General features: G+C 54.7%; 1 protein-coding gene and 1 non-coding gene across 3 annotated transcripts; one reads left to right on the top strand and one right to left on the bottom strand.

Moving 5' to 3' along the window:
* The first annotated feature begins 7 nt into the window (after positions 1–7).
* GGA3 (golgi associated, gamma adaptin ear containing, ARF binding protein 3) lies at positions 8–16848 on the top strand. Of its 2 annotated transcripts, XM_037158058.2 has the most exons (17): positions 8–108; positions 8094–8178; positions 8305–8380; positions 9565–9663; positions 10304–10427; positions 10697–10800; positions 10933–11013; positions 11554–11691; positions 12125–12206; positions 12314–12430; positions 12675–12920; positions 13276–13346; positions 13576–13907; positions 14070–14293; positions 14574–14743; positions 14887–14997; positions 15190–16848. In XM_037158058.2, exons 1-17 carry the CDS (start codon positions 69–71, stop codon positions 15298–15300), a joined length of 2211 nt encoding a protein of 736 aa, XP_037013953.2. In that variant the 5' UTR covers positions 8–68; the 3' UTR covers positions 15301–16848. The 2 variants fall into 2 exon arrangements, with proteins under 2 accessions (XP_037013953.2, XP_053517357.1); XM_053661382.1 differs by lacking the exons at positions 8–108; positions 8094–8178; positions 8305–8380 and adding an exon at positions 8406–8583.
* LOC119058684 (small nucleolar RNA SNORA32) lies at positions 6825–6944 on the bottom strand. Its single transcript, XR_005084291.2, has one exon. It is a non-coding gene; the product is annotated as a small nucleolar RNA SNORA32 (small nucleolar RNA).
* Positions 16849–17190: the final 342 nt, after the last annotated feature.

Below are 17190 nucleotides of genomic sequence, written 5' to 3'. Positions count from 1 at the left end.
GCCCCGGCTCGGAACCTGCAGGTTATCGCGAGGTTTGAGGCTGCGCGCACGGCCCGGGCGGCTGCAATATGGCGGAGGCGGAAGGAGAGAGCCTGGAGTCCTGGCTGAGTGAGTATCCACGTCCGCTTTTGCATGCCTTCGCAGCACTACCGAGCCTCTCCTCTGCGCACCCCTACACCCCCTCCCCGGTCTCCGCGGCGCCGCCGCCTGGCAACCTGAGCCTGGGCCCGGCGCGCCCTGAGCGTTCCGCGTTCACGCCCCTTCCCCAGCAAGACGCCTGGCCCCCGCCCGGCACCTGCTCCGGGTGCTGCGGCGCCACTTCCCGCTCCCACGCGCGTCGGCGTGAGCTGGGGTCCCGTCTGGCCTCGCGGGCTCCGGGAAAGTGACAGCCAAGTGCTTCCGCCTGACAAGCACTGCCGCTTAGGGGAGATTGTGGCGGGGCTGCGGGCGGCTCAGTCCCTGACGAAGGGAAAAGCTCTCGATTTGGGCTAAACCTCGAGAGCGGTGGGTGCTCTAGAGCACACACATAGAGCTTCGGAGTTGTGGCTTTATGTTCGAGGAGAAGTGACCGCTTCGCGCGGGCAGAATGTTTGAAGAGAGAATAATCCAGAGAGAGAGAACAGAGCTCAATGGCCCCCACCCCACTCCGCGCGCGCATACACGCTTGGACATCTTGAGTCATTTGTTGGTAACCTACCCTGAGCAAAGCTGAGGAACCCAGCCGATGCTGTAGTTATAGCGGCCTGTTGCTATAATTGCTAACTTACGTTGCTATTAAGGAAATATTGGTTAACCTTGTTAGCTGGTAGTACTTTGCTGAAGGGTTAGTAAGTTTCCTATGGGTTACAGGAGGCTCCCAGAAGCTTCCGAGGTAAAAATTGAACGTCGTAATGCGAGTAGGGAGGCATAGTTAATACCTTTTGCAAGAGATCTCTTATTTACTAGCGCGTCCAAGTTCTTGCAGGTGATGGCTGTTTCCTCCAATTGCCTGACCTTTCTTAATAAGAACTTCCTTCAGGTGGTTGAACCTAGGTGTATTTGCAGAAATCTTCAGTTGCAGGCAGGTATAGTTGCTCGAAGCCTTCTGTATATATGTAACTGTTCTCCATGGAGCACTCAAAGTGTTCTGAAGACATTCGTTTAACTCATTTATTAAGTATCCCAGTGAAGCAGATAATATTGTTACAATTTCACAAAAAGGGGAAATTGTGACAATCTAGTGAAACCATGTGCCCAGAGCCACCCAACCAGATGTAACCACACTGTGATTGGTTTGACCCACAGATGTTGATTGGGACATTGGAGTAGTGTAGGTGGCCTAAGCTGAGTTTAATAGGTTCAGAGTTATGTTTTGAAGTAGGAGAGGGACGGACCTGTTTTTGTGGGAGAGTGGAGATGGTGAGAGGGGAATGGGGCGATATCAGTAGAGGCTGGATGTCCCCGGCTTACCGTTGTTCGACACTATTTTTCCATGTTACAATGGTGTGAAAGTGATAAGCCTTCAGTAGAAACCATACTTCAAAGTTTGGATTTTGGTCTTTTCTCCGGCTGTGCAGTAGGGCACTCTCCCATGATGCTGGGCAGCGCCAGTGAGCGGAGCTCCCAGCTAGGCACTTGATCACCCACGTAAACAGCCGATACTCTATGCTGAACTGTGTTGCCTGTGTTTTTTGGATGTTGTGTTGTGGGCTAAACAGTGATGTTCGGTAGGTTAGGTGTAGTACATGCATTCTCCACTTACAGTATTTTCAACTTATGAAAGGTTTACCTGGGTGTGACCCAGCTGTAAGTCTTATAACTTAATGGTGTGAACTACACCAAGTGAACCAACCACTGCTTGTGCTTCAGCATCTCATTCTAGGTCCCTGTCACTCTGTGGTTTTCCCGATTTATTGCAGCAGTCCCTGCTGGGCCCAGTGTCTCAGGTCTGTCCCTTCTGCATTCTGCTCCTCAGAGTGTGTCTGTTGCATCAGAGCGTTCCACTGCTGCACACCTCCCACCTCCTCTCTGTGGCTTTCTGGTAGTCAGTCTTCTTTGCTTTGGCCAGTCGGATGTTCTTATCCCACAAACACACATTGCCCTCTTCCCTGAAAGCCCTGTTCTCCTTTGCTCACTAAGAGCTTTAAGACCCATCCCAGATTCTCCACCCCCACAACCCGTCTCTTGATAATGGCGGCCTTCTCTAAAGTCCTCTTGTTACCATAGTCAGTGTTTGATGAGCGCCTGCTGTGCAAGGCGTTATGAAAATAAGTGCAAGCAGTCTTTGCCTTCATGAAGGTGATGCTACAGGGAATAAAGCATTCTTAAATAAAGAGATAAAGGCTCGGACTTCCGCCAAGATGGAGGTTTAGGTGGATGTGCCTTGCCTCCTCACACAACCAAGTTTAGGGACAACTAAATATTAGCATCAGAAAACACAACCAGAACACGGAAAACTGAACTTTTCGGAAGTCCGCTAACAACAAATTCTTCGGCCCGACCAGTAAGGGGCGAAACCGGCGTCGGGTGAGGAGTTACAAAGGAGGGCTCGATCGACCCGGGCGCAGAATCCAGACGCGCGAATCCAGTCGCACGGGTTCCAAACCCAGGATTGGACCTAGTGAGCGACCGAGTGGCGCACCGGGTGAGCGACTACGGAGGAGTCAGTGGGGAGGCAGTGGCAGCGAGTTGACTGTGGTTGCCCGGTTGCGCGCGGGTGAGGGAGTGAGCGGTGGGACCGGCGGCGGCCATTTCCCCGCTCTGACCACGCCCCAACATACAGCGTCACAACCCAGCGACCTGGGACTCCAAGGCGCCGCTTCTCTCACTTAAAGGGCCAGAACAGACCAAAAATGTCGCAGGGGGACCTCAAAGCCCCGGAGATAAATCTAAGTGACGAAGAAATAGCAAATCTCTCAGACGCACAGTTTAAAACACTGGTCATCAGCTTCCTCACAGATCTGGTGGACTATAGCCACAAATTAGAGAAACATATGAAGGCTAAATTAAGGGAAATGAATGGAATTCCACAGGAAACCCATAGAGATGAAAAAAAACTGGGACTCAAATCAATGGAGTGAACCAGAAGGAAGAAAAAAATGATCAATCAGAAAGGAATGAAGATATAAGAATTCAGAAAAATGAGGAGAAGCTTAGGAACCTCCAGGACATCTATAAACGCTCCAATATCCGAATTATAGGGGTACCAGAAGGGGGAAAGACACAACCACCAGTGGAAAAACTATTTGAACAAATAATAAAAGAAAATTTCCCCAATCTGGCAAAGGAAACAGACTTCCAAGAAATCCAAGAAGCCCAGAGAGTACCAAAAAAGTTGGACTCAAGAAGAAACACACCAAGGCATATCATAATTACATTAGCCAAAATTAAAATGAAGGAAAGAATCCTGGAAGCAGCAAGAGCTAAGGGGACAATCACCTACAAAGGAGTCCCCATCAGGCTGTCAGCAGATTTCTCAAAAGAGACCTTACAGGCAAGAAGGGGCTGGAAAGAAATATTCCAAGTCATGAAATCTAAAGACCTACAACCAAGATTGCTCTACCCAGCAAAACTTTCATTTAGAACGGAAGGACAGATAAGGTGCTTCTCAGATAAGACCAAATTCAAGGAGTTCATCATCACCAAGCCCTTATTATATGAAATGTTAAAGGGACTTATCTAAGAAAAAGAAGTTAAAGAAACATGAACAGTGAAAGGACAACAAACTCACAGTTATTAACAACCACACCTAAAACAAAAGCAAACTAAAAGGACAGCTAGATCAGGAGTGGAAACATAGAAATGAAGATCTCAAGGAGGGTTAGCAACAGGGGAGTGGGAGGAGGAGAAGGGGAGAGAAGGTACAGAAAACAAGTAGCATAGACAGTAGATAGAAAATAGATGGGGGGGGGCAAGAATAGTATGGGAAATATAGAACCTAAAGGACTTGAGACACATGGACATAAGCTAAAGGGGGGTAATGGTGGGGTTGGGGGGGCAGGGTGGAGGGGAATGAAGGGGGGAATAGAACAACTGTAACAGCATAAACAATTCAAAAAAAATAAATTTATTTTTAAAAAAAAGAAGTCATTGAAAAAAAAAAAAAAAGAGATAAAGGCTCAGTGGCAAGAGCCAGAAATGGGAAAATGCAGACAGTTTCTTTAGAAAATTCGCGATAGGTGGAGTGGAAGATGCTTTCTCATAATGGGGAGATGGCATTCTGGCTAAGCCTTAAGGAACAGGAAAAGTGGGCCAAGGGAACAGACTACAATGTGGAGGCAGCCAGCCATGTTTGGGACACATGGTGGTGGGTGTTTGGCTGGTCCAAGCCCGGAGTTCTTGCAGGAGAGCAATGGGAGAGAAAGCTGGGAAGTTAGAGCTACATTCTGCAAAGCCTTGACTTCCAGGCCGAGCAGTCGATGTGTCTGCAGTTCTCAGATCCACTGTCCTGTGGGACCTTGTGTGGGTGTTTGAGGAGACTTGCTCCTGGGCTGTACACAGGGTGGACTGGAGCAGAAGCTCTGGAGGCAGTTGTGAGAGAGGTGGTGGGGGCAGAGGTAAGAAACGAAGGGAGAGATCTAACAGGGCATTAAGGTGGAAGGGACTATGGACAGAGAAATGGGTGAGGCGAGGGAGGAGGGGTCTGCAGTGGGGCTTCAAACCCGGGTGCCTGACGGTTGGGCCGAGGGAGCTTTTTTGTAGAAATAGGGAAGTCAGGAAGGGGAAGTGATGGGTTTGTTTTTAGACGCGTTTCTGTACCAGAGCAGCACTTACAATTACACCCTGTCTCGGTTGTTGCCCTGGTTATGTCTTGTGTTGCATCAGGAGAGAAAACCTCCTTGAATGTTATGTTCTAGGTTAAGCAATGATGTTCGGTAGGTTAGGTGTATTAAATGCATCGTTAACTTTAGATATTTTCAACTTATGAAGGGTTTACCTGGGTGTGACCCTGTTGTAAGTCTTACAACTTAATGGTGTGAACTATGCCAAGTGAACCAACCAGTGCTTGCGCTTCAGCAGCATCTCATTCTAGGTCCTCGTCACTCTGAGGCCTGCTGGGATTACTGCAGCAGCCCCTGCTGGGCCCAGGGTCGTGTCTGAGCCTTGTACTTTTTCTGAAGTCCCTCCAGGGCCTGGCATGCTGCACACTCAAGTTTGATGGTGCCTAACAAACACTCAGTGATTGACTGTCTCTTGATTCAAGACTATAGCCATGAAGGTCGATTCTGGACTCATTTTCCATCTCCTGTTCTTGCTTCTGCTTATTTCTGAGTTGTTTGCCACATAGAATTGGTCGTCTCTGGGGTGTCTGGGCTGTAATGGGATGGGGCAGCCAGTGCTGCTGCTTCAGTCCCGACTTAGCCTTTTGAGGTCCTGAGACAGTCAGGGCTAGTGATGGAGCTGAAAAGGAGAGCAGGGAATGTAGAGGCACAGACACAGGAGAGAGTAAGGCTTTCGGTAGGGACCTGAAAATAGAAACCTCGAATCAGAATAGAGCCCAGCGGTGTGGTTCTAGGAAGCAGGGTCCCTGACCTCAGCCCTGAGGTCTCCTCTGTGCCAGGTGATGGAGAATGTCGAGTGGGTGGAAGGTTGGGCGCATCTGCGGGGCGAGGCAGTGGGCAGATGGAGAGATCCAGCCCCCCAGGATGATCCCCAGAGGTTCCTCCCAGTTCCCGTGGGCAGCTGAGGTCTGCTTCCTGAGCCGGCTGGAGAGCCGGGGCAGGCACTCAGAAGTGGGACTGACGGCTGCTGAAACTGGGCTTTTTGTGCCCGTGTGTAGGCACAGTGCTCCCTGCGGGTTTGCAGTAGAAAGTTCTACCAAGGTAAAAACAAATTTTTTTTAAGTCAGATTCCAGAGAAGTTGTACACAGTGAAAAGTAAGCAGGCGCATTCTCAGAAGCAGGAATGCCGTTGGGCTTCTAGCAGGTGTGGGAAGAGCATGAGTTTGGTGAGTGCCTGTTGCCCGTGTGTGTGTGTGTGTGTGTTTGCGTGCGCGTGCACGCGGGGAGGACGTGTCCGAGACGGACCGTGTCTGGAAGATGTTCTTCCATTTGCTAACAGTGTGCGTGAGTGGACTGCTTTTCCTTACACCACGAGGTATGTGACTGTTCCCAAAACGATAGTGACAGGGTGGGGACGGCTCCGCAGACCCTCTTATTTTTGTCTCCCTGCAGTCTCTTGATACCATGTGAGAACTTTAAACATCTCAAATGATAGGGATGAGTAACAAAGTCATGCTAACACCTGAGAAGGTCTCGGATAACTGGTGGAAGAGACTCGGGGCTTCTCTGGAGGGTGACAGCTAGTAGGTCACAGTGGCAATTAATAGTCACTATTGACAGAATTAATCTCTCCTTCCTTCAGGCTTGACATTTGGAAGGGCCTGCTAATTCTCTGTTTACGATTGAGGACGGGCATCTCTCTTTCCCTCCACATGTGAATGTGAGCCTTCTGAATCTTCTCACAGAGCAGAGACGCCTCCAGGCAGGTGCAGCACCGCCGGAGTCACAGCCCTGTCCTCACTCTGTCTCGGCGAGGCGTCTGACCCCTCGTGGCCTGGAGCCCTGGGTGTAGGGCACGGAGTCCCTGTTAGGGTCTGGTTGTGGAGCTAGTGATTTTTAACATTAGGAAAAACGGAAGTTATAAAAACAGCCCAGAGAAATCAGAATTCAGGAACTTCACCTGAAGTCCCCTTGTCAGGAAGGGCTTCGTCAAGCTTCTGCTCGTCTTCTGAACCTGAGCCCCGAGCCCCGAGCATGGCAGACAGCTGGGGGCTGCTTTCTGGAATGGGCAAGTGCCAAGGTTTGAATCAGAGATGGGAGTAGTTGTTTTTGTTTTTAAAAATAAAGTGCCCCCAGTAGGCTGAGTGCTAGCACCGTAGCAGAGAGAAAACCCAGTGGGAAAATGTTTTGTGGTCACATCCATGACAGATGAGAAAACTGTTCTAAAAGCCTTGGTAATGACCAAGAGATGGGAAGACAGTCACCCCCCCCCTCAGCCAGGGCTGCTGTCTGTGAGCTTCCAGAGGTGACAGGGGAAAGGGGGCCACACAAGTGTTAGGGGCTCTGCGTTTAGCACTGGATTTGAAACCCTCGGTGACCCTCTGAGGGCTCCCCGGCATTTGTCTCCGCCCTTGATCCAAGAGCATTTCATCTTGAGGGCACCGAATGCTCAAACTTAGATCGTGCCCCTGTGACCCCAGGGACAGAGAACACGCTGATTGGTGCTTCTTGGGGGTTCCGTAAATGTTGTTAGTTTAACCGTAAATGGTGAGGATGAGGTGCAATTTAAAAAAATGTTAGAACTTGAAAAGTTAGTTTTTTGGTTTTTTTAAATTTATCTTTAGAGGAGAAGGGAAGGAGAAAGGGAGAGAAATGTCAATGTGTGGTTGCCTCTTGTGGGTCCCCTGCTGGGAACTGGCCTGAACCCAGGCATGTGCCCTGACTGGGAATCGAACCTCGATCCCTTGGTTCTCAGGCCCGTGCTCAATCCACTGAGCTACACCAGCCAGGGCTCTTTATTCATTTTTATCTTTTAAAGATTTTATTTATCTTTAGAGAGATGGGAAGAGAAGGAGAGAAACATCAGTGTGTGGTTGCCTCTCTCATGCACCACACTGGGGACCTGGCCCAAAACCCAGGCATGTGCCCTGATTGGGAATTGAACTGGCAACCCTTTGGTTCTCAGGCCGGCACTCAATCCATTGAGCCACAGCAGCCAGGACTAGGAGGCACTTCTTGATTATCCCTACTTGCTTAACACCCGCTTGTCTTTACATAACTGGAAGTATCCGTATTTATTTGTTACAGTAAACATTTCACATAGGCATCTACTCGAGTATTTCAGTCACTTGCGTTTGTGTTTGTCCTGTCAGTCGTGATCTACCCTGAGCTCCTGAGTCCGAGGACCGTTTTCTCCTCACTTGTGGCTTTCCCGATGCGGACAGAGAGCAGATTTGTACATGACTTGCTGCCTGGCTGAAGTGTTGAGGCCTCTGTTAGAGAAGAAATTCAGAAACAGACATGTTCACATCAGTGCATAAAAGTCTAGAGGAGAACCTCTGCTTGCCCTCCCTGCTCTTCGTTACAGTGTCCTCTTCTTTGTTCTGTCCCAAGATAAAGCCACCAACCCTTGCAACCGCCAGGAGGACTGGGAATACATCATCGGCTTCTGTGATCAGATCAACAGGGAGCTCGAAGGGTGAGTCTGTAAGCCTCGAGGGGCAGGTGAGGGAATTGCCTGGGAAAGTAAGAAGCGAGGCCCAGGAGGGCTGGCCCTGCGGCCTTAGGGGCGGTGTCTTCAGAGTGTGGTCTGCTTGTCTCCCAGGCCGCAGATAGCCGTCCGCCTGCTGGCCCATAAGATCCAGTCTCCGCAGGAATGGGAGGCGGTCCAGGCCCTGACGGTAGGTTCACGCTGGCTCACCTGTTTCACCAGTGCGTGTGCCCTCGTGCTGGGCACCGAGGCTTCGGAGGTGGCCGTGTGGTCTAGCGGGAGAAGCAGAGGCTGAGGGAGGGGGCCAGAGGCCAGGCCCTGAGCCCAGGGTGGGGCGCACGCAGACAGAGCTGTCCTGCCCTTTAGGAGCTGACTAACTGAAGAAAATTGGAGGTGAGTAAAACTCATTCTGTAGCTATAAGTAGTGCCAGTTACTAGTGAAGGCGTCATGCCAGCGGTGGCTCTCGGAGTTTATTGAGACTAAGGGGATTCAGGACGTGGGACTGTGTGCGGCACCTGGGCCCAGACTCGGGCTCCCAGGGTTGTCCCTGTAGAAGGGCACAGGGCAGAAAGCGGCCTCGGGAGGGCTGCCCAGGCCGTGTGCACGCCTGTTCCAGTCACCGTGCACTGAAGGCCTTCCAGCAGTGCTTCTCGGGGGGGCAGGGAGTTTGCCCCCCAGGGGACATTGGGTGATATGTGGAAACACTTTTGGTTGTCTCATGTCAGGGGGTGCTCCTGGCATCTAGGGGCTGAGAGTCCAGGGCTGCTGCCAGACACCCTACGATGCACAGGGTGGACTTCCACAAGGAATGGCCGGCCCCAGTCGTTAGTAACAGCATAGGTGAGAAGCCCTGCTTTACAGAAACAAGCCAAGAAAGGGAGCCCTGGCACAGCGTGCTCCTTGGCACAGGCAGGCACAGGGAAGCCTCAGGAAGCCTTATGGCCCCAGAGGGAAAACAGGTGGGCGTGGGGAGAGGGAGCGTATTGTGTCCACTGAGGTTGAGAGAGCAGTTCAGCCACTACCTCCCACCTCCCCAGAATGTCAGGCAGCTTGTGAACAGAATCTTGGACCTCGAGTCAGAGCAGCTCTCTCTGGGCCTCGCTTTCCTCAGCTCTGAGATGCAGGTAGCGCAGGCAGGAAGGCGCCTTCCCGGACTGACATTCCACCTTCTTGGTGTCTGGGGCTTCTCTGGTTCCCGTTGAGCTGCCCCAGAAGAGCTTTGCAATTTGAGGGACACGAGATGTTCCCCTGGGGTCGTGTTCTCAACTCTTCCTGATGAGTTCCTTCCTTGGGTGAATGTTTATCTGGCACCTGGCCGGGGGCAGGTGCCACCCAGGCCCCACCCCCACCGAGTGCCTCCCCCCCGTGCGTAGGTGCTGGAGGCGTGCATGAAGAACTGCGGGAGGAGGTTTCACAACGAAGTGGGAAAGTTCCGGTTTTTGAATGAGTTAATCAAGGTGGTCTCTCCAAAAGTAAGTCGGGGCAGTTTCCTCATTTGTAGGAACTTCTTTGTGTTTCTCCCCCACGCCTGCTGGCTTTCACTGCACAGCTGGCAGCCCCGTGGATCCGAGGCTCTCAGTGTTGCGTCCGAGTCAGGCGGGTCCTGAGGGTTGCAGGATGACCGCACCGGCCTCGCCAACGGGCTTCTCTCCTGAATGCAAGGAGTGACGGGGCATGGCTGTGTGCGTGTCTGGGGAGGGTCCGCACAGTGGCCACTTCTGCCTGGCTAGTCACAGGTGGGCACCTCGTCATTCCTCAGCCTACTGGGCTGTGCTGCGCACAAGTGTTGCTTTAGTTCCAGGCACCCACTTACAGCAGAGGGGACAGTTTTTAGACCAAAGACAGGAAGTGCTTTGCGGTAAAGTGCAGCTGTGTTTCTGGCAGATGGTGCATGGAAATGCAGGGATGAGCTCCCGCCGCTGCCCGACCACAGACTCTGCCCCAGACGGACGCAGCCCTGCCCTGTGCCGTCTGCCATCCCGGGTCCCTGCCGGTTTCCCACTGGCAGGAGGGCTCCAGCTCCTCAGTGACTATTTCATGGCTGTGAAAGAGCCTTCCCACATCCCGCCCCAGACTGCGGTCACTAGTTTCCTTTTTCCTTTTGCCTCTTAGTACCTGGGGGACAGAGTATCTGAGAAAGTGAAGACCAAGGTCATCGAGCTGTTTTATAGCTGGACATTGGCCCTGCCCGAAGAATCAAAGATCAAGGATGCCTACCACATGTTGAAGAGACAGGGTGTGTGCCCACCCCCACTCCCCAGCCTCCACACAGCGCCAAAGGTGGCCACGGCCAGGAAGGGTGGGGGTGTCTGTTATCCCCGAGCTGCGTTTCTTCTCCCCTCCCAGAGACAGCGGGATGGGCTCGGCTGGGGTTTGATGGGAGAGGCACGGACCTGCTCTGTCCCTGCAGGTCCTGACCTCAGGGATGTGCGCCCTGGCTGCGTGAGGAGGGGCGGCGCGTCCTCCTAGGCCTGAGCAGACGCCCTGCCCTGTGTCGCCTTGCAGGCATCGTGCAGTCTGACCCTCCGATCCCTGTGGACAGGACACTGATCCCCTCTCCACCACCTCGTCCCAAAAACCCTGTTTTCGATGATGAGGAGAAATCCAAGGTAAAGTGCGTCCAGGCTGTGCAGTCCTCAGGCCAGGTGCGGTCGTGCTCATGCCGTGGGGAGCCGGTTCCTCTGGGGTCTCCCTGGGTGGGGTGCTGCCTCCGCCTTCACCTTGGATACCCTCTCCTCCAGCTTTTAGCCAAGTTGTTGAAAAGCAAAAACCCCGATGACCTTCAGGAGGCCAACAAGCTCATCAAGTCCATGGTGAAGGAAGTAAGTGGGCCCTGGGCATTGGGGCGTGGGCTGGAGAAGCCCCGCAGAGCAGAATCCCCCTCCCTTGGCATTAGGCCTGCCTTCACCCCTGCCCTCAGCCTCCCCTGGAGAGGCCAGATACTGGATTGGAGGAGCAAGAGTGGGTGGGGCCCAGTTTGGGGCTTGGGAGAACACTGTTATTTTAAAAGCAAAACTGCCCTGGGCTGGGCAGCTCAGCTGGTTGGCACGTCATCCTGTACACCAAATGGCTGAGGGTTCGACCCCCGGTCAGGGTGGGTATGGGAGGCAGCCGATCGAGGTTTCTTTCCCACGTTGATGTCTCTCTCACTCTAAAATCAGTGAACATGTCTTCTGGTGAGGATTAAAAAATATGTTAAACAGGAAAAAAACTAAACAGGGTCCAAGGCCTGCGGTTCCCAGGCCTGTGCATTGAGAGGAGCTTCGTGGGGGGGGGGGGTGGCCTCGGTTCTCGTGGTCTCTGCTGCGATCCTTGCCTTGTGGGGTTCTGGGGACAGTCGGGTTGAGCCCTGTCTCTTGCAGGATGAGGCTCGGACCCAGAAGGTGACGGAGCGTCTGCACACGTTAGAAGAGGTTAATAATAACGTGAAGCTGCTCAGTGAGATGCTGCTTCACTACAGCAAAGAGGACTCCTCGGAGGCAGATAAGGAGCTCATGAAGGTAGTCCCCCTTGAACATGCCGCTGTGCATTGGTGGTCCCTAACTTAGGAGTCAGCACAGCAGCTGGGGGGAGGGGGCTGGTGCCAACTCGCCCTGGGCGGGGGGGTCTGCGCGTGTTCGGGTCTGCGTGAGACCTGTACTGTTCTTGGCGTGGGCCCCTCGGACCTGGGTCGCACAGACACGCTGTGTTCTGAGCACATGTGGCTGGGAGGCAAGGAGGGATGTACTTCCCCTTGTCCCTCTGCTGACTTCTCTACCTCAGCAGGCATTTGGGTGACACGGCCTGGTGTAGGCTGGTGGTAGACGACTTGTGCTCTAAGCCCCGCTCTGCCAGGGACTGCCCACGGTGGTCAGGGAGCCTGTGACTTTCTGGGCGGGAATGCCGCACTGGGTGATCTCAAGGGAGCTCTGACTCAGTCTGGGTCTCTGCCAGGAGCTGTTTGATCGGTGTGAGAATAAGAGGTGGACGCTATTCAAACTAGCCAGCGAGACAGAGGACAATGACAACAGTTTGGGTGAGCGAAAAGGAAAGACTAGTTGACAAGGATGACCCAGGAATTGGATGTATGTGTGGTAGGGCCGTTGTCATGGCCAGGAATGAGAAGTCTCTTTTCCGCTCTAGGGGACATCCTGCAGGCCAGTGACAGCCTCTCCCGGGTCATCAACTCTTACAAAACAATTGTTGAAGGGCAGGTCATCAATGGTGAGGTGTCCACCTCGGCCCTGCCCGACTCTGAAGGTGCAGTGTTTCAGGCCCTCACCCGGGCCCCTCCACAGCCCTGGCCCCCAGCCCCCAGCACAAGTGCAGTGTCGGCCCACAGGGCCTGAGGGGCCTCCCAGAGGCCCGGGGTTTGGGCAGGGCTTTCGCCACCTGCCTTCAGTTTTCAGTCTGCCCAGCCCAGGGGCTTGTGGAGTAGGCCCCCTGCTGTGCGTCCGCTAGAGTGGTCCCTGATTATTCCTGTCCTCTTCCCCCTCTCATCCAGGAAGCCACCACTCTGGCAACCAAGGCGTGCTCATCGACCTGGCGGAGCTGGACGTGCCAAGTAGCGCATCCCCAGTGTTGGCGCCGGCCCCCTCTGCACCTTCCTCAGGCATCCCTGTCCTCCCTCCACCCCCCCAGACCTCAGGGCCTGTGAGCAGCCGCTCCTCCAGCCAGGTGGAAGCCCCCCCAGGGCCCGGCAACACAAGCAATGCCCTGAGCTTGCTGGATGAGGAGCTGCTCTGCTTGGGTGGGTCCTGGAAGGAGGCCGTGCAGGGCTTCCTCTAGCAGAGCTGGTGGAGAAGGAGGGGGCATGGAACTGGGAGGCGCTCGGGGTGTCCCGTGTGCTTAGCAAGACAGGGAAGAAGGCTGTGGTTGGGAGAGTCAAGTCCAGTGTCCCTCAGGCTACCAGGGCAGTCCGTAGTGGACTCTGGGGTAGAAATGGTAGATCTAGTGTCTTGCTCTGCCTCCATCCCCCCTGAACCACCCCTTCCCTCTCCCTGGAAATGTAAGGACTTCCTCTGGCTCCTGTAGCCCTTCCTCAGGCGGGGCCGGGCCACCCAGGGCCCAGCACCTCCTCTCATCACAGCCATCTCTGTTCTCAGGCCTCGCTGACCCAGCCGCCACAGCTCCTCCCAAAGAGTCCTCTGGAAACGGCCAGTGGCCCCTGTTCCAGGTGGGTGCAGTGGTGACATCACCGAGACACTTAACAACCTTGACTTACCAGTACTGTCCTCCTTCTCAACTAGTCCTTGGCTGCGGTTAGCTGCAGCCCTGCTGTCCTCAGGGCGGGGGCCCGTCCTTGGAGGGATGCTCTGCCAGCAGGGTTGCAAAGGGGCTGGGCGTGGAGAGCCAGGACCCCTCTGCACCCCCTGCTTACGGCACTTTCCACTCTTTCCCAATAGAACGAGCAGTCAGACCTGGACTTCTTCAGCCCCAAGTCGGGGACTGCTGCCTGTAGCCCTCCAGACGGGCCTGTCCTCCAGCCCTCAGCAGCCCCCACCAGCAATGCCCAGGCTCCACTGCTGCCCCCCTTCCCAGCTCCTGTGGTCCCAGCCCCTGTGGTCCCAGCCAGTGTTTCTGCCCAAAAAGCAGGCTTTTTCTTTTCCGCTGGACTGCCCCCAGCTTCAGCCCCAAAGCCTGAGCCCACAGCTTCTGGGTACCATGGCTCAGCTTTGGGCGACAGCACCCTGAACAAGCTGGATGCCCTCGATCAGCTTCTAGAAGAAGCCAAAGTGTAATCAGTGGGGGAAGGCGGGTGGAGGAGGGTTGGATGGAATGTTCTTTCAGTCTGACCTGAGGCTGGAAGCTGGAAGCTAGGGAGGTGGGCACCTTGTGAGGGGTTGGCCTGGCGGTCGTGCTTGGTCTCTGACTTGCTGTCCTCCTTCCTGCTTCCCAGGACCTCAGGCCTGGTGAAACCTGTCGCCTCCAGCTTCTTTCCCGCAGCCACCACCTCCCCTGTGGTCCCTCCCGGCGCCTCAGCCAGGCCTTTCCTGCCGTTCTCCACAGGGCCTGGCAGCCCTCTCTTGCAGCCACCCGCCTGCCCAGCCCAGGGGAGCCCTGTGAAGGGGCCCGAGCTTTCCCTGGCTAGTGTCCATGTGCCCCTGGAGTCTATCAAGCCTAGTAGGTGCTGGAGGCTCGGGTGGGAGGGAAGGGGAGCCCACGACATGCGGCAGTGCAGGGAGTGAGCGGCTGGGTTGGTACAGGCCCAGAGTCAGAAGTGACCTGCTTCCTTCTCGGCCGTTGCTTGTTGCTGCCGTGCACCCAGTGGTGGGACGGCAGAGGTTCCTCCCCAGACTCCTTTGGGGAGCGCCGCTCTCCCCGCTCGGCTGCTGTGGGCACCCCCGGAGCTGTCGGGGATTGTAGCCCTTCTCTTCTACACCCACGTGCCACCTTCTTGCAGGCAGCGCCCTTCCTGTGACAGCCTACGATAAAAACGGTTTCCGCATCCTCTTCCACTTTGCCAAGGAGTGCCCGCCTGGACGGCCCGATGTGCTGGTGGTGGTGGTATCCATGCTGAACACAGCGCCCTTGCCTATCAAGAGCATCGTGCTGCAAGCGGCAGTGCCCAAGGTACTCTGGAGCCTCTGGACACAAGCATTCCCTCAGTCTTCCACGCACTGTGTTGAGGGTATGAGTGGCCAGCAGGCGGCAGTGTGTCCACTGTGACCACACTGGGTTCTGTCTCAGCAGCTGCCACCTCTTTCCCTCTGTAGTCAATGAAAGTGAAGTTGCAGCCACCATCTGGGACAGAACTGTCTCCATTTAGCCCCATCCAGCCACCTGCAGCCATCACCCAGGTCATGCTGCTGGCCAATCCACTGAAGGTGAGCTGGGGGTCCCAGGGTGGCATTGGGGCAGGGAACTGCCATCGCCCACCACTAGTGTCGGGCTGTAGCACTGACCCTGTCCCTTCCCCACCCTGGTTCAGTGGCTGAGCGAGAATGGGGAGGTGGGAACAGGGTCTGCGTGCACAGGCCTGGCAGGTGACGGGGTCTTGTGTGCTGCTTCTGTCACAGGAGAAGGCAAGGCTTCGGTACAAGCTGACTTTCGCCCTGGGGGAGCAGCTGAGCACAGAGGTGGGTGAGGTGGACCAGTTCCCTCCTGTGGAGCAGTGGGGCAACCTATGACCCAGGAGGACACTGTCATCTCCACTTTGAAGACCAAGCAGGTGGCCCTGAGACTGGAGGGCTGAGTCTAGTCGTTCACGTCCTGACTGCAGTGCGTAGAGGTTCGGTACGGGGCAGGGGCCCTGGGCATTGCCACCAGGGCCCGAGATGCTGCTGTGATGGTCTCTCCTCCTTTGGCCCCTTAAAAGGACCCAGTTTTATCTACCTGTGTGACTTGAAGTGGCCATGCACTGTGGGGTGGGCTGTGGCCCCAGACCCTGCACCGTCCCCTGGGGACACGGACCCAAGGTTTGACTAGGTTTCCCCATATGCTCACATCCCTCAGTGCCACAGGGAGGTCGTCTCTGAAGAGCCTTGTGGGCCCTCCTCAAGGACCATGTCCTCACACCCCGACCCGCTCCAAGGCCTCAGCTCTCCCACACCTGCCATGCTGCTCTGTGCTCCCCCTGCTGGCAGGCTGCTACTCCTACCTCCAGGGAGGGGGTGAAGCCCAGAGGTTCCCAGTGGGCCTGGGCACAGAGAAAGGAGTTGTGCTGCCTATCATTGGCAGCATCAGCCTGGAAGGGCCACTGGATGATAAGTGTGTGCTTGTCCCTGGTGGTGGCAGGCAGTGTCCTATGGACATCTCAGCAGGATGCACAACTCAGCCTGTTAGAAACCAACCTGGGCCTCGGGGCAGGCTGAATGAGGCTGGGAGAGAACGTGGAAGAGAACCGGTGCTTCCCCTGGGAGAAGTGCGCCTCACAGTGGGAACCGGCCCGCCTACTCACTACCTCTTGCTTGGCATGAAACGGACTGCTGTCCTGCCCTTCGAGTTTCTGACACCTGCCCCTCTGCGTCCTCTTGCTTTGGCCTCTCCCCCATCCCCTCAGACAGCCTGTGACACAGTAAACAGACTGGAACAGAAGGCCTCGGGGTCAGACGTGCTAGACTTACCTGCTGTGAAAACGGCACCCGGCTGCTGAAGGGCGCTGTCAGCGAGATGTTGGGTCTGCAGGTGGTGAGATTGGGGGCTGTGCTGCAGTTGAGTCACCGGCCCTATTGCTTCAACAGTGCTCATCCCAGCCAGCTTGTGCTCGCCTCTGGGCTTCCTGGGATGGCAGGACAGTGAGAACCGCCAGCTGGGGAAGTGGCACAGCTCACCAGAGCCCAGCTGGATGGGCTCAGCCGTCTCCATGGACGGTGGCACAAGCCTTGCTCCCTGACCCTCCCTGTGCCTTGCCCGGCTTCCTGCCTCAATCCAGAGGTCACCTTCCCCCTCCCCTCCATCTGTATCAAGCAGGTTTCACTGCTTCACTAGGATAGGTCAAAAGTGAATTGATTTCACTACTTAAGGAGTAAATCCAGGAGCTTTCCTGAGACCAGCTGCTGCAGCCCTGGGAAGTCTGTGGGGTTACTCCATGGAAACGCACCTTTATATAAGCTTTAGACATTAAAATTATTTATGAGTGTTACTGTTGGGGTCGCTGTTTTGTGACAGCTATACTGGATATACCGATTCTGCTGCCCTTATTTTGCTGCATGTTAAATAAAATCATTTCCACCCTGCTTGGAATCCTCCTAATACCCCATTCACCCCACGGGGTGGGGGGAGTGCCCCTTCTGACTTCCAGACGTGGGCAGCACCTAGGTGTTAGGTGAGCGGTGCAGGTTCCCGGGTCTTTTCCTTTAAAGGAGATAACCAGGGAGTTAACGGACCAGTGTTTCGGGTGAGTCTGAGGTGAGCCCAGGTTTCAGAAGCACAAGCAAACCCCTGAAGGCCCGTCTGAGGTTCTAATTACGGGCAGGTGAGCTCTGCACTTACCGTTCCCTGGTGGGGGCGCCTTTCCCTCGAGGGAGGTAAAGTTTCATGTCAGAGAAACATAATGAGCATTTTCTTAATTTTCACTA

Source organism: Artibeus jamaicensis, unplaced genomic scaffold, assembly GCF_021234435.1.
Source record: "Artibeus jamaicensis isolate MK-2021 breed Jamaican fruit bat unplaced genomic scaffold, CSHL_Jam_final contig_2259, whole genome shotgun sequence".
In the NCBI taxonomy this organism is placed as follows: domain Eukaryota; kingdom Metazoa; phylum Chordata; class Mammalia; order Chiroptera; family Phyllostomidae; genus Artibeus; species Artibeus jamaicensis.
This window is presented reverse-complemented; position numbering and strand designations above follow the sequence as displayed.

Bases quoted from the DNA above. Each gene is read 5' to 3' on its own strand.
- GGA3 (XM_037158058.2), top strand. From the start codon at position 69: ATGGCGGAGGCGGAAGGAGAGAGCCTGGAGTCCTGGCTGA. The intron at 10,801-10,932 runs GTAAAGTGCGTC...CCTCTCCTCCAG, and splicing joins ATGATGAGGAGAAATCCAAG to CTTTTAGCCAAGTTGTTGAA. The intron at 11,014-11,553 runs GTAAGTGGGCCC...TGTCTCTTGCAG, and splicing joins TCAAGTCCATGGTGAAGGAA to GATGAGGCTCGGACCCAGAA.